The 14702-nt window shown below is 45.2% G+C and overlaps 1 protein-coding gene across 3 annotated transcripts in view; it reads left to right on the top strand.

Annotated features, from left to right (window-relative positions):
- Positions 1-14702, top strand: part of BSG (basigin (Ok blood group)) — a 133793-nt gene extending 119091 nt beyond the window's left edge. For 2 of the 3 annotated variants that reach the window (XM_068919713.1, XM_068919712.1), the window contains 7 exons: positions 6471-6627; positions 8518-8606; positions 9101-9228; positions 9442-9715; positions 12504-12528; positions 12859-12929; positions 13546-14702. In XM_068919713.1, the coding sequence (XP_068775814.1) occupies positions 6471-6627; positions 8518-8606; positions 9101-9228; positions 9442-9715; positions 12504-12528; positions 12859-12916 (731 nt within the window). In that variant the 3' untranslated portion in view covers positions 12917-12929; positions 13546-14702. Of the gene's footprint in view, positions 1-4542; positions 4885-6470; positions 6628-8517; positions 8607-9100; positions 9229-9441; positions 9716-12503; positions 12529-12858; positions 12930-13545 lie in introns of those variants that run through there. The other variant, XM_009680402.2, reaches the window with a different exon arrangement.

Below are 14702 nucleotides of genomic sequence, written 5' to 3'. Positions count from 1 at the left end.
TCTCCTGTTTGCCTTGTTTACTTCCAACAAAGTATTTAATGTATAACACGAAGTGAGACATCTGGAAAAGGTTATTTCTATTCTTGGTCTGAAACGCCTTGGAAGCAAGAGTTCCTTCACAGGCCAATCTGTTCTGTAATATGTGTACCCTGCCCTTCTAGTGATGTAGATTCTCTTAGGCTTGGTATTTCCAGCCAAGCCTTTGGTCTCAGTCTGTAGGGCAACAGTCTGTAGGGCTATAATGCTTTGGATGGTGGAGTACTAGGTTAGATCACTTCACACTGGTTTGCTAATCCAAATGTTACTTCTGGAAAATGGCTGAACTTAAAAACACAAAAACCCCCAATCATGTAGCTGCTTATTGGTCATCTGTCTCTTGAAGTCCAGCATTCTCTCTGGGCAGTTGTAGAGACTTGTCTCTATTTTACTGTGCCTTTTGAGGGTGTCTCTTACCTGAGCTTTAGCTCACCCTTATTTTGTAGGGGTGTTATTGTTCTGAGATCCTCTAATGGTAACAGAGTTGTGTTGGTCATTGAAGTCCTGCTTTTGGCGAGTGTGTAACAATGCTCTATTTTTGCTGAAGTAAACATAATAGCGGACTGTAAGGATTTTCCTTACCTCTCAGCTGTGTTTAACATTAGACTTCCATCTAGAGAGCAGACTTCTTGAGAGATGTTCCTTTTAAACTGCACTGTTAAAACTCTTTGCAGCTTGCAGCAGAGAACAATTGCCTAAGTTGTAGAGGCCCAAGTCTGTAGGTAGGTGCATGCTTGGACTCTGCTCTCAGATCATGAGAGGACAAAGTATTCCGACTTCCTGAACTGACTGAAAGCACTTGCCTTTGACTTGGTTATTTAGTGATTGCCTGGTTATATGAAACTTGAGAGAGAGTAGGCTTTATAGCTATTAGTGGAAATGGCAATAAGTGTCAGAGCTTCATATATCCCCTTCCTACGCTGAGAAACAAAGGTCATGCCATGGATGAGTGTACCCTGCAGGAAGACACAGGTTTCTGCCAGGTTTAACTGCACTGAGATCTGTCTGTGCTTGTTGGGTGCTGCGAGTGCCATGAGAGCTCCTCCCTCTGCTCAGTGGGGAGAGGTTGTTTTTAGTTTGAAGGTGACTCTAGAGAGTGTTATCTGGTCATGTCTGTCTTTGCCACTGTCCAGCTTGATCGAATACTGCCCGGTCCCCAGGAGAATTGCTCAGCTCTGTGATTGGCTCTGTTCTGTGAGGAATGCCTGGCTTTTGTGAGCTGATTTCAATTTCCAGCCCAACACCATTTGAAATCGTTTGAATGCCTCTGATCAATTCCAGTGGGTTGATGCTGGCTGTACTGGTATGTCCTAGGACTCAGCAGGTGCTTTCCCCAGCCTTGAGCGTCCGAGACTTCGATTAGTCTGCTTTGTGTTGGAAAAGCAGAGAGGGGATATTAATCCCATGTGAAAAGGGAATGATACTTGTTATTTTTATCATTTGAATTCAAGGGTGCCTAGAGAGGCTCAGCAGATCCACATTACTATCTGAGCTGTGCATGAAGTGCCTTCTAATTTGGAGCAAGTAACTTTGAAATATCTTATCAGTGCACTATAATCAGCTTGTATCTGTAAAGGAAACCTTGATCACTAGCAGCTCCCACTTTAAATCAGGCTTCAGTTAAAATGGGACTGATTTTTACAAATACTGTAGTCAATTCTGTGACTTTCAACATTAGGTGATTGGGAGGGTTAAATCACAGGCTTGTGATTTAAAAACTAAACTGGCATGCAAAATTGTCAGGAAACTCACCCACCAAAATACAGCACAGCTTATCCCACACCAGTATGAGTTTAACCTTGGTGGGCTGTTTAACTTTTTTCTAGCTGCTTAACAGGATTCAACTTCTAATATGTTCTAGAAGTGAAGCTCAGTGTGTGAGGAAGTTGCGATTAATACTTCCATATTTCTTTTAGAACCCCTAGTGACCTTTTTAAAAAAAAAAAATCAGGAAGATCATTCTAGTGTATCTAGTCAAATTCTGTAATACAGAGTCAGTTTGAGGCTTTAAAAACCTCTGCCAATATATTACTGAATGGTGCATTTGTGAATGTAACAGTTGATACTGTTGTTAGTACGTGAAATGGCACCAGACTTCTTTTTTAGCCACTGAGTTATTCTCAAACAGACCTCTGCTTCAAAATATCTCAGTTTTAATTATCAGCCTTCTCTTAAAACTGTCTTGGTCTCAGGTGAGAGTCAGCTCTCTCCTCCCTTGTCCAAACCTGTCTGTTCTTTCAGACTTCTAAAGCTTCAGAGTGTAAGGCTAAATTTTCCTTTGAGAAATGTTTAAACAGTGGAAATTATTTATGTAGGCCTCTGAAAATTACCTAGCAAACGTCTCTGTTTTGCTTGGATTTGAGCAAACTTGGTTTTATAATGCTGATTTATTCCCACGCTTGCAAAAAAAGATTTTTTTTATTAAAATGTCTTTGGGCATTCAAAAACAAAGAAATCCCCCAACCCACCTCTCTTAAGCCTGTATGACATGATACGTGTGTGGAGGGCATCTATATAATCAGAGCTTTCTTAATACTTATTACTGAGTAAGTTAACTTCTTGGAATGACTCTTGGTATGGTAGATACTTGGCAGGTCTACTGTTGGTGTCTGAGTAGTGCAGTCTGAAATCAGTGTACAGGAAGTGCATGTTGCAAAGTTAAGTAGCTCTGCTTAAATCTTGCTGAAATTGAGTCACATAAGTAACCTTGACGCAAATATGATGTCTTTTCCTGAAATGCTGTTGCTAGAGACTTCCTTCCTGCCCCCCCGGGGGGAGGGGGGAGAAAGCCCTGCTTGGGCCTTCTCCTCCCATCTGTCTTGTAATGATTTGGACAATCTTACATCTGGGAGCTGCTGCTCGTAGTTGATAGTGCTGCATCTGGCTAATAGCCCTAAAAATGGTTGGCAGCTCTGCTTTCTGCAGTGCACTGACTTATGGCTTTACCTTTGAACTGTCTGTTTTCAGAAGTTGAACCCTCTGGACTCTGAGCACAAGAGCAATTTGAAAAATACTGTAGTTTTAGCCTGTAGCTGTCTCTCATGTTTTTTTAATCTGTGTTATTAATTTAGCTTGCCTGGGATGAAGAAAGTATAATTTCGTTGTTTGTATTACAACGAATATTACAGATTTCTTAACCTGGCTTGTGACATCTTGCAGACTGCAAGATGCTCTCAGAAATTGCAGCTGTCTTGAATATTGTATTTAGAAGTATCTGACTTGCATCTTAGTGAGCAGGATGACTAAGCAAGCATGTGCGAACGTGAAGGAGAACAGATCTTGCAGTGCAATGAAGGCTGGCAGATGAGGCAGGCAAATGGTACCATAAGTGTAACAATGCCCAACATCATCTAGTCACCACGTAGTGACAGGATGAGTGCCAGGCTCTGGCCAGGTCTCAAATGAGATCAACTGACTTTGGGCGCGTAAAGCTCAGGGAGGGACTGACATGCCCCTCTCTGCGGGCGAGTGGGGAGCTATGTCTCTGTAGTGTGAACGTTTGTATGCACAAAATGTTCTGACCTTCAGTGTGTCAGAGTAGGGAGGCCAGTGTAGGATTGCTAGTTCACCAGGCTTGTGTGGCTGCTTTCTTTGTGTCCTTTTTACAGTGGAACGCATACTAGATGATGCTGTCTTGCTGCTGCCAGCCTTTTACTGCAATATGCAACAGAGATTTTGGCAGACCTGTGGACCTCCTTTTCAGAATATAGCAGATACTAAAATTTTGGGGGGACAGGAGAGACTGGATAAGCTGTTGGAACAAAAATCCATTGAAGTTTACATCCTGAGCTGAAAATGCTTGGAGACAGGGAGGAGTGTGAAAGAAGTATTGCAGGCGTGTCTAGCTCGTCGCCTCTGGAATCTGGGTACTAGGCTAGAGAGATACTTGGTCCGACCCAGTGTGAGCATCATGTTTGTAATGCAGACTGTGACAGAAAGGATGCAATTCAGTGACTGCTGGTTAAGTAGCTGATAACTAACATCACAATGGAATTCAATCAGTATTGCAAATAGGCTCTCTGTATTCCCAGACAGAGACCATTGAGCAGAACTTAACCAAGGTAATGAGGTAACAATGATCAGGGCTGGTAACTTTGAGCTTGAAACTTAATTCTGTGGCTGGAGTAGTTATCAAACTTCCACTGACGCAGCTACAGCCCACTGAATGCAATTCTTGAATATCTGGAACGTTATCATTGTTCTTTCTCTTCCTGCCTCGTATTTCTCTGCTCATGCAGCTAGTGTTTGTAAGTGTGGCTGTTCTGCAAGCTCTGGTTTTGCATCAGAGTGGCGAAAAGTGTTGTTGGCTGTAGACACGGCATGGGGCAGTTGACTGTGTAGCTGGAGATAGCTTATGGATTGTAGAGGGGAGGGAGCTGGGAGAGTATGCTACTCTGAAGAGTTATGTTCCATCTTCTCAGTGGCTGAAATTTTTTCCTTGTAGAGGTTGAATTCTTGCTTTGCACTAACACTTTGCACTAATACCTCTTCAACTCATAGCTGGTTTTGTAAAGTCACCGCTGTCTCAAAAGAGACTGACTCAGGACAGCGTCGAATTGTACTGCGAGGCAATTGGCAATCCTATTCCTGAGATCCAGTGGTGGTTTGAGGGAAGCGAACCAAATGAGACCTATGCTCAGCTTTGGGATGGTGCACGGCAGGACCGTGTCAAAATCAACGCCACCTACAACCTGCACTCTACCAGTACCATCTACATCGCAAACCTCTCAATCGACGATTCGGGCATGTACGAGTGCCGGGCTAGCAACGACCCTGACCGCAACCACTTGTCGAAGAGCCCCAAAGTCAAGTGGATCCGTTCCCAGGCTAACGTTTTTGTCATCGAACGTGAGTGGCCATACTGAGGCCTTGGCACTTGCTCGGACACTGATGTCTTGAGTCTCTTGCCATGCTCACCCCTGCACCTGTGTCCTGTGACTTCCTGAAAGTTCCCTTCACCTTCCCATCCTGGCTGTAGAACTGAGACTCCTACCCTCCTGTGATCTCCCTCACCACCTGTGACTTGATCCGAAGTGGCCCTGCTCAAAAAGGGTTGTGACTTCCCAACCAAAACACCATGCAGCAATCCTATACCTTTTCCAGAGCCCAAGACAGTAGAACATACTGCTTAAGTGCCTCCGTGTCCTAGTGCCGGCTTGCAGAATTAAGAATTTTGATTCTGCTGGTAGACTCTGCCTTAACCACCACTGACAAACCAGCCCTGCCCTACAGCTCATTACAGCTTCTGCTCCTGTGAACGTCTTGCTTTAAGCTCGCTTTCTTGCTAGTGTTACAAGCTGTGGGGATCAAAATCTGCTTTTAGTTTCTTGTGAAGCAACCATTTTTGAAATGGCCGTGTCTGTGTGTGACACTGAATGTGATTAAGTTGCTTGTACTGTGGAAGTGACCAGACTCCCTCTACTTGCAGAGCTGAAAGTTGAACTCTTGAGCTAAGAGGCTGCTTCTTTCCCAATAATAGAAACCTGAACTAGTTTGAGGGAATTTAACATCCTGCTAAGATCCTGTCGTGAATCCTGAAGTTAATGGAGCAAAATTACTAACATTTTCCTCAGCTTAAATGTACTAGGAAATACAAAGTTCCAGCAGATTTTTCTTCCGGGGGAATTTGTTGGGTAGGAGGAGAAACAAAATGCCTTTCAGCCCTGTGTAAAAATTATTCCTTCCAAAAAAGTGCAAATGGGTGGGAGGGTAGGAAACCTAAAGTGTCACAGGGCTGTATAATGGCTCTACTAATGACAGCTATTTTCTTGGACTTACCTCTTACAAGTAGAAGTGTCTGAGTAATCTTATGTTGCATAATGGAGATCTAGGACCTTTTGGAATCATGGCTACATAGGTTCTCATTGGAATAAATATAGCTATAAATTCTTGAGCTGTATCAGGTGGTGTGCATATTGCTTGCATACTGTCATATTTGTTGCTCCTGACGAAAGTGTCTTGACTGCTGTCCTCAATTATGCTACCTGGAGATGTTCAGATCTGCTCAAATTCTGGAAGGTGCTAACATGCAGCGAGTGCTAAAATGGTTCATGAAACCCTTCAGTGTGACCTTTTTCATTGCTTATTTGAGCACTTAGCTCCATTGCAATATATGAACTGCACCCATTGTAGAGATAGCAGGAGGCTCAAAACTGTTGAGTGCATGGCAGTGATCCTGACCGTGGTGGTAGCAGCTGTAGGGTCAGTATCCTATTGTTGCTAAGTGCCATCAGGCCCTAGTCATCGGGCTTTCAACTCTGTCCTGTGCTGGTATCATCAGTCCTGGTAGGAATCTGATTTAAGAAGGTAAGTAGAAAGCTATGGTGGAGACAAGGAGCTGTATTTTTTGGGAAATATTTGCCTTAAAGGTTCTTGGGGAGGTGTATAACCTCTGGAATAGCACATGTTAACTTCAGCTGAATTTACAAATGCAGGTCCAAACATCGTAACTCTCGTAACTGTCAATTCTGGCAAACTGGTCCTCTCCTGTAACATGACTACGCCTTACGCTTCCATTGAGGGCCATGAGTGGATGAGAGGAGACAAGATACTTCAAACGGACACGGAATCGAATGCTTTCACCAGTTACACGTAAGTGTCGGGGGCAAGGCCAGATAAGAATATGTCTGTACGCAAGGGACAGTTATTTTACCAGAAACGGCTAATGTTTCATATCAGTTGAACCTAAACCGAAGGACTGTCACATACAGTCTTGCATAAAATATAAACTTTGGAACTTCAGAACATGAGCAAAATAAAGGTTTGCTAAGGCCCAGCATTTCCTTTTTGGGGAGGAGGGGGCAGAAAGGAGGAAGAAGGGAAAGTGAATAGGCCACCATGCCCTCTTAATAAATTGAAAAGTACTGCTACTTAAAGTTTTCCTGCCCATGTTCTGCCGGGCTAGGTGAGTTTCTATTGGATTCAGCAGCACCAGGTAGGTGCCAGGTGGCTAGGGCTGCCTGCTTGGCTGGCCTGCTGTCTGGAGAACATGAGCACTTGGCTTTCTGCAGCATTGACATCAGTGCAGTGAGATGTTTTCCCAGAGCTTTAAGGATCTGTGGCTCTGGAAAGGAAATGAGCTCTCTGCTCCCCCAGAGGCCATGTGTGGAACAGGAGAAATGTTATCTGTACAGTTGGCTTTTATGTATGTACCTCAAGTATACTTTCAAAGTCTAGCCTGTCCCTGTAGAACAAGCTGAGTAGTTGCCTGCAAGTTACAGTTGGAAACTGTTTCCAGGCTGTAGCTGAGCAGAAACTGGAATACCAACCTTATTGTAACAGTGCAGTGAGCTTTCCACTTTGATTACAGTCAGGCCTGGCTGGCACTGGCCCAGCAGCTGGAGAGGCATCATGTCCTTTTGTGTGGCTGTGCCGACGTGCCTCTCTCCCCATAGCAACAGGGAGCTGAACAAGGATTAAAGTATTTATAACCCAGCCTCCCTCGCGTGACCTCAATTCCTTAGCTGAGTGGTTTTTGGGAGTGGGAAGCTCCATGCACAGCAGAGCTAACAAACAGCCTGTTGTCCCAGTGCAGCCAGAGAACTAAAACTTTGCGCCTGCCCCTTCTCTCAAGCGGGTATTACTAAGCTGCAGAATGAGATGTTTGTTGCAATGCACCATAATCCACTAAATCCCATTGCAGTGAATTTGCAAAGATGAAAATGGGGAGAGGTCTCACTATGCTTGCATCAGTCTAGAAACCCAGCCTAGTTTTTTCTTTGTCACTGCATTGCAGTGTGTTCCAGTGGAGTTTCTTTTATGGGAAGAATAGCTCCTAACTCTGCCTGCCTTCCTCTGAATCTGTTATCCTAGGCTCTTTGCCTATCTGCTTTAAAGCTGAACTGCAGGGCTAATGTTTTAGCCCTGAGGTGTGTGGCTGTATATCCTGTGTTGAACTAACTAGAAAACTCCGCTGCACTTCTGATTCTGTAGCTTACTTTGCAGGGTTATGTTTTTTAGCAGGCCTGTGGCCTGTATAAAAGAGGGAAGGGCGTGGAATCAGCACTACTGAGGCACTACATGTGATACTACATCTGGTGATGAAGCCGTATTGTCCTGTTGCTCCTGGTTTCCTGCTTTGGTTTTAGCTAACGGTCAGGTCTTAATTTTTCTACTTGGTAAAGGCCCTGATGAGAAGAGTGACTTGGGTAGGGAGTAAAAGCTGCTGGTTTCCAGGCTTCAGAACTCAAGATCAGGTGGTCTAAATGATCACTGTGAATTGACAGGCCTATGTCAGACTCAAGCGTACATGAAATCCTCTTCTGCTCCCCTAAATGTTTGGGGAAAGGGGTAAAGAGCAGGGTTGTAGTAGATACATGGTGCTACATAAATGCCGGAGGAGGAGAAATTGCCTATAGAGGAGACTGCTGTTTAGATGTTTATACATGACTTACTTTCCCTGGCTCTGGAATTCAGTATCTGTTTTGTGAACAGCAGTCAGTTGTGCTGCATGCTTATCTGACAACCTGTTTTTCTTGGCAGAATTGAGGGGAAGATGGAAGAGCACTCTGGAGTGTATGATTGCATCTACAAAACAAGCCCAATGATAAAAGGACAAGTGAATATATCAGGTAACCTCATATGTTTCCTTCTGGGGTGGAGGGGAGGGGGAGAGGGGAAGCTGTAGTTTCCTGAATACTTTGCTTTGGTAACTTTTCAACTTCTTGAAAAGCTGTTCCTAGGCCTCACCAATAGGGTTGCGGAACTGTACTTGTGTACTTCCAGATTCACCCTGTGAGGTAGTTCCACTTGATCAAGTGCTAAATTGTCTGTAAGATTAAGTCTTAGGCCTTGCAGTAAATCAATCTGCTGCTATGGACACATGCCCACCAGACATGGGAGAGGGGTAATACCTGGTGGTCGGATCAGTTTGAGCCTTTCAAAGCAGCTTGACGTGCATTCTCTAAGTGCTAAAGTTTGAATAAGACTCATAATGCATTTCTCAAACTGAAGTGAAGTCCTCTAGGTAACTTCCTTTGGTACTAGCTAGGTAGACTGTGGGCAGTTCAAATCTTTTGTCTGATCTTTTTGTCTGATCTGAAGTGTCTGGTTTCTCTTGCCATAGTTCCACCCCAAGTGGTGGCGTACAAGAAGTCTGAGCATGGAAATGAGGCAGACACAGGAGTGCTGACCTGCAAGAGTTCCTCTTTCCCCCCTGTCGCTTCTTGGATCTGGTACAAAAATGGTCAAGAGGTAAGCACTAGAGCATCTTCCTCCCCTTCTGCCTACCCTGCCTTCTGGCAAAGAGGTGGAGGACATCTTCCCTTGCAACAAGCTATTTCAAAATAGCCTTCCCAATGCCTTGGCAAGGAGGATTTCGATAGTGGTAGAACCATACATGGTAAGTGAACTGCTCCCCTCATGTCAGCATTGCCCTGAGAGCTGTTTTTTTATCCCTCCTTCCAGCCTATCATCAATGGTTCTGGTCGATTCATTATCAAGTCTGGTAGCAACAAAACAGAGTTACGCATTCTTAAACTGAATATAGAGGAAGATACAGGCGACTACCACTGCAATGCCACCAACTCCCTTGGCTTTGGTGGGGCTACAGTGAACCTGCGTGTACGCAGCCGTCTGGCAGCGCTCTGGCCCTTCTTGGGTATTGTGGCAGAAGTCCTGGTTCTTGTCACAATCATCTTCATCTATGAGAAGAGGAGGAAGCCAGATGAGGTTCTTGATGGTAAGAGGCACCTGGAGTTAGGTCTTTCTGGGGAGACCAAGTAACCTGTAAAATGCAGGCAAAAGGTTTTCATCGCGAACTCTGAGGAGTTCCCTTTGTAGGATGGGCCTTACACTGGAATTTGAGGGCTGCTTCTCAGCCTGTTTCCAATATAATCAGGCTAAAGAGAAAATGTCTGTCCTGTTTACTTCTGGGGGGATCTTATCAACCTTTATAAATATCCATTGGGAGGATGTAAAGCAGACAGAGCCAGACTGTTCTCAGGTGTGCCTAATGGCAGAACGAGAGGCAATGTGCAAAGACCAAAACAGGAAATTCCATCTGAACATAAGAAAACACTTTTTCACTGCAAGATTGGAAACACTTTCACTGTGACTGCTGGAACAGGTTGTCCAGAGAGGTTGTAAAGTCTCCATTCTTGGGAGGTTGTAAAGTCTCCATTGCTTGGGTCCTGAGCAACCTACAGTAGTTGACCCAGCTTGAGCAGGGGGGTTGAACCAGATGATCTCCAGAGTTTCCTTCCAGCCTCAGTGATTCTGTGATTCAGTGTTTTAGTCAGGAAGTTGCAAGCCAGTGTGCTGTTTTTGACAGCTCTTCAAGTGGTGCTTTGGGTTGGGAGTGGGAGAAGGTTCAGTACCCCTTTATCTTACCAGTTCCTTTGTACTTTCCTGAAGTACTTCACATGAGTGTTTCCAGGACTGGATTTTGTCTGTGGCAGTAATGTTCTGGAGAAGTTGATTTGCCACTATGCAGTAGAGCTTTTCTGGTGCTGCAGAACCGAGGACCATGTTGCTGGCTCTGTAGCTTAATTTAAGTTCAGCTCATCCTTGAGTTTGTTTTTGGGCTTTAAATCCACATATTCAGGCTCGTCTTCAAAGTCTAGTGCTATCTTTACTCTGTTCTGGAAACACTGGGTCCTCCCTTTCCTTATCTGTTAGAATCTCCATTGTGTTAGCCCAGCGGCCTGCTCCCTTATCTGATCCAGTTAACAATGAAGCCTAAATGATTGGTATCCTTCCTGCTTATGAGGTCAGTCACCTTAGCCCTTTACTAGGGAAGAGCACACCAGGTAGGCTGAGGGTGGTGGTGCAAGGCAAGCAGAGGGCTAAATGTTAAATATCCCTACCCTGTCTACATAGCTTGAAATCCCACTCAAAGCAGTCTTATAAATGCTTTGCCATCTGATGCTCTAGGCTGGGTAGATGACTTCTATCTTAAGGTTGTTCTATCTGCAAAAAGTCTAGAGCCTGGGTGTTGAGTGATCTGGCTTCTGATAACATCTGCCTGGTCAAGGTCCAGTCAAGTGCTGATCTACCAGTGGCTGTAATGAATGCTTTGACATTTGAAGACAGGGCATGTATACTGAAACTTCCAGAGACCCTTTCAGGTGGCTCTGAGGCCAGAGTTCCTAAGCTCGGCTTTCCAGGTGCTTGTGGGTGAGGACGGAGTGTCATTCTACAAACACAGAGCTTTACACATCACTCTGTAGCTTTGGCCCTCTTGAGGAGGTAACAGGAAGCCAGTGTTGAGATGAACGCTGCTCCTTAAGGATATATGGTTGTGAATTGGTCACTTCCTGCCCCCTGGGATGGGGGAGAGTCTAGCTTGTGTATTGATGTGATATCCTTGCTGGTGTTACCTTTCCGCTCTTCCCTCCTCTGCTGCTGGGTGCTACCTCAATGGTAAGTAGAAGATGGTTCCAGGCATGTTTCTGCATCAATCCTCTCACCAGCTGTATGCAGTTCTTGGTGCTCAAGGCAGTCTCAGTACTTAGAGCTTGGACCTCATCAGTCCTTTCCATAGTCCAGGCTTTCTCTCAAATGGAAGAGATGATAGGAGCCTTCTGCTGGAAGGTGGCAGATTGCAAGGGGCTGGTGAAAGGTCCCACAACCTGGCAGATGTTGGCAGAGCTCTTTTCTTATCTGTGCTTCTCTCAGTGTAGCAAGAATGTGGTGTGCAGTGTGTCTTTTGATTTGGCAAAATGTATGGGGAGGAGGAAGGGCTCAGTACTGCTGATACCTAAAGCCTCATTCTTGAAGCATCCTCCCTGGATTCCTCTTGACTTGCTGTTGAAGTCTGTGTGTTTGGATCTGGGGGCCATCTGAATTCATGGGGTTGAAGGGCTGAGAGCAAGGGATATTTCCAGTGGCAGCTGTGCTGTCTCACTGCATGGATGTGTGGCTCTGTTCAAATTTTAAGCCCTAGTGGGAGGACTGGCTGGCATGCTGAGGATGCAAAGAGCGCAAATATTAATAAACAGACTTTACCAGTCAGCAGGTGCTGCTTCAGAGACTGTCCAGGACACTTTCCTATGTAATTCTTCTACTTCTGTAACCTCCTGGGGTGGCTTCAAAGTGTGCCTCAGGATTAATGAAGTGCAGGACCTGATCTCTGCTGAGCAGAGGGTAAAGACTTGGTTATCCTGTGAGCCAAACCTACTCCATGCCAACAGAAGCAACTGCATAACAGGAGCTTATATCTAAGCTTAGGCAGGACATGAGCTTAGACAAAAAGCAGCTTAATAATCGTGAAGGGGATGGCAGTGTTTTGCTAGGAAGTAGCCCCCTGCTATCCCCAGTGAAATGCAAGTTCTGTTGCATGGGATGACAGCTTGCTGTCATTGCTTCAGGCTCCAGTCCTGCATGGACACTAGTATCCAGTAATCTGTGTGGAATCCCAGTCCTTGGAGAGTTTTAAAGAGGTGGCAAAGTAGAACAGTTTACTTCTTGCATATTCCTCCCTGATGATGCTATTTTTCTCTTCTTTCTGTGCTGTCCTGAACATGAAGATGATGATGGAGGTTCTGCACCACTGTAAGTACCTTGTTTTCCTGTTAAGCCCGGCTCCTACTGGTAGATCACATTCCTTGGGGAATCTGCTCTGAATACAAACTAGCTGGTGCTGGGATACCTCACTAGCTTTCTGGGAGACCTTTTTTCACCCCATAGTTCATCTAATGTGGCCTGTGCATCCATGGCATAAAACTAAGAATGGCAGAAAGGTCTCTAAAACTGTCATTGTCCTGAGAAATGCTCAAGGTGTGACAAGATAAGATTAGTTACTGGGACCTGAATTCCAGTAGTGGCTAGGGTGGGCTTTTGTGCTAGCTTTTTTCCTCACTGTCCCTTTTCTCCCTTTTCCAGGAAAAGTAATGCCACAAACCATAAGGACAAGAATGTCCGCCAGAGAAACGCTAACTAAGAGCAGGAGCCAGGTGAGTACAATTTCTGAGGGCAGAGGTTTTGCTGAGAACTGTTGCTGTATCGGACATCTCTACCTCCTCAGTGGAAGGTTCACGCAGTAGTCTGGAGAGGATTGTCTAGGTGGAACCTCGCTGGAGATATTTATCAGTTGTTCAGAGGACTGCAGTATCTGCAGCCAGAAAAGGACCCTGGAGGAAGCAGAAAGGTCCTGATGTAACATCCCTGTAGGCAGAGGCTCTTCTGGCCGAACATCATACCACAGTATCTGGGGAGAGGGAGTAGGAAGTGCTGCTGTGAAGTTCGGGCACAGGCCAGTAGTAGCCTCCCAGGAAACTGCCAAAGCTGCTGGAGCTGAGTGTATGCAGGGCGCAACAGTGTATGTGGCCTCTGTCAGATAGACTAGGGGAGGCAGAGAAGAAAGTGATAGTCTGCTGTGTGCCTCTATAGCATGGGAGGGTCAGGACTGCCTGATAACTCCTGCTCTGGACTTGGGCAGGAAGTGAGTCCCAGCCCAGAACTTCACTCAAGGCAGCCTTTGTCCGGTTCTGTTTTATCAACCCCTCTAGTGCAGTGCGGCCTTGCTGGCATGAATGGGTTCTCTAACTGGCTTTTTTTCTCTCATACCAGGTGACGTGTAGCTGAAGAACTTGTCTGGACATTTTTTTCTTCTAATTTTTTTTGGTAAAATAGCACCACGAATATCCTAGTGCATCCTTGCGATTCAGTTATTTCACTTTCTAAAGAAACTTAAGTTGTAGAATCTAAAATATACTTTTTTTTAAAAAAAAGAAAGAGTTGTGGGAGGGTTTTTCTACCTATAAATGTAAATCCCTTGTTGCTGGTAGTCTTGGTCACTGGCTGGCTGTCCTAGGTTTCTTCATGTTACAGAGGGAGTGGGTGGGAGCAGAACCTACTTCTGTTCCTTATCTGTGGGAAGAACAGGGTATGTTGGGTAGGGCTCTTCTGAAATGCCCTCTTTGCCCCACCTTAGCTTTTAAGAGGCCATACAAGGAGGCAAGGAGAGCTGACCCTGAGCATGAAAGTGAAATGTGCACAGCTGCTTGTGTGCTATTCTGTTGGAGGTGGCTGGTATGGCCTGTGTTTCCAGTAGATCTGCTGTCCTGTTTTGCATCGATCAGGAAGAAACTGCTTTGGTAACCTTCTGGAAGTGGCCTGACCTGACTGAAGGGATTAGGAAACTAGTTATGTGTCTTTCCCAGTGCATCACCTGGAGCAAAGCTGCATCTTTCCCTAGCTTTCAGGCAGGGTATGCTCCGGTGAGTCATTCATGCAGGGCTGCCGGGCATGTTTCTGTGTGGTTCCTTGGGGAAGAGTGATGGAACAACTCATTCCTCGGTGTGTAGGACACCACCCCTGGACTCGCACACAGTGCCATACTACTTCAGGCCAGCATCCCAGTTGGCTCCCTCCAGAGTTGCTCTTGTTGCCCTCTTGAACAACCGTGAGGCGGTGTTAGAGCTGAAAACTGACTAAATATGATTAGTGTTAACTTATTTAATGGGGTTTTGTTAGTGTCTCTTCTAAAATTGCTACAGTGGGGGATAGGGGCAAAGTGTTGGAGTGAACACTGGGGCTGCGGTGCTTTGGGGAGCAGCTTAACAGCATGTATTCTTGTGCTTAAGCTATCTTGATGTTTGTGTGACATAGAAGCCTGAAAGCAGTCAAATGCTAAGTGGAGTCTGTTATCTTTATTGTTGGGTAGCACTGAACTATTCCATCTGTTAACATACTTCACAAATAAAGATGATTCCTCTTTTTTTCCA

The sequence above is a fragment of the Struthio camelus genome, chromosome 26, assembly GCF_040807025.1.
Source record: "Struthio camelus isolate bStrCam1 chromosome 26, bStrCam1.hap1, whole genome shotgun sequence".
Classification (NCBI taxonomy): Eukaryota; Metazoa; Chordata; class Aves; order Struthioniformes; family Struthionidae; genus Struthio; species Struthio camelus.
Note: the sequence above shows the minus strand (reverse complement) of the source record. Positions and strands in the feature narration are given on the sequence as shown.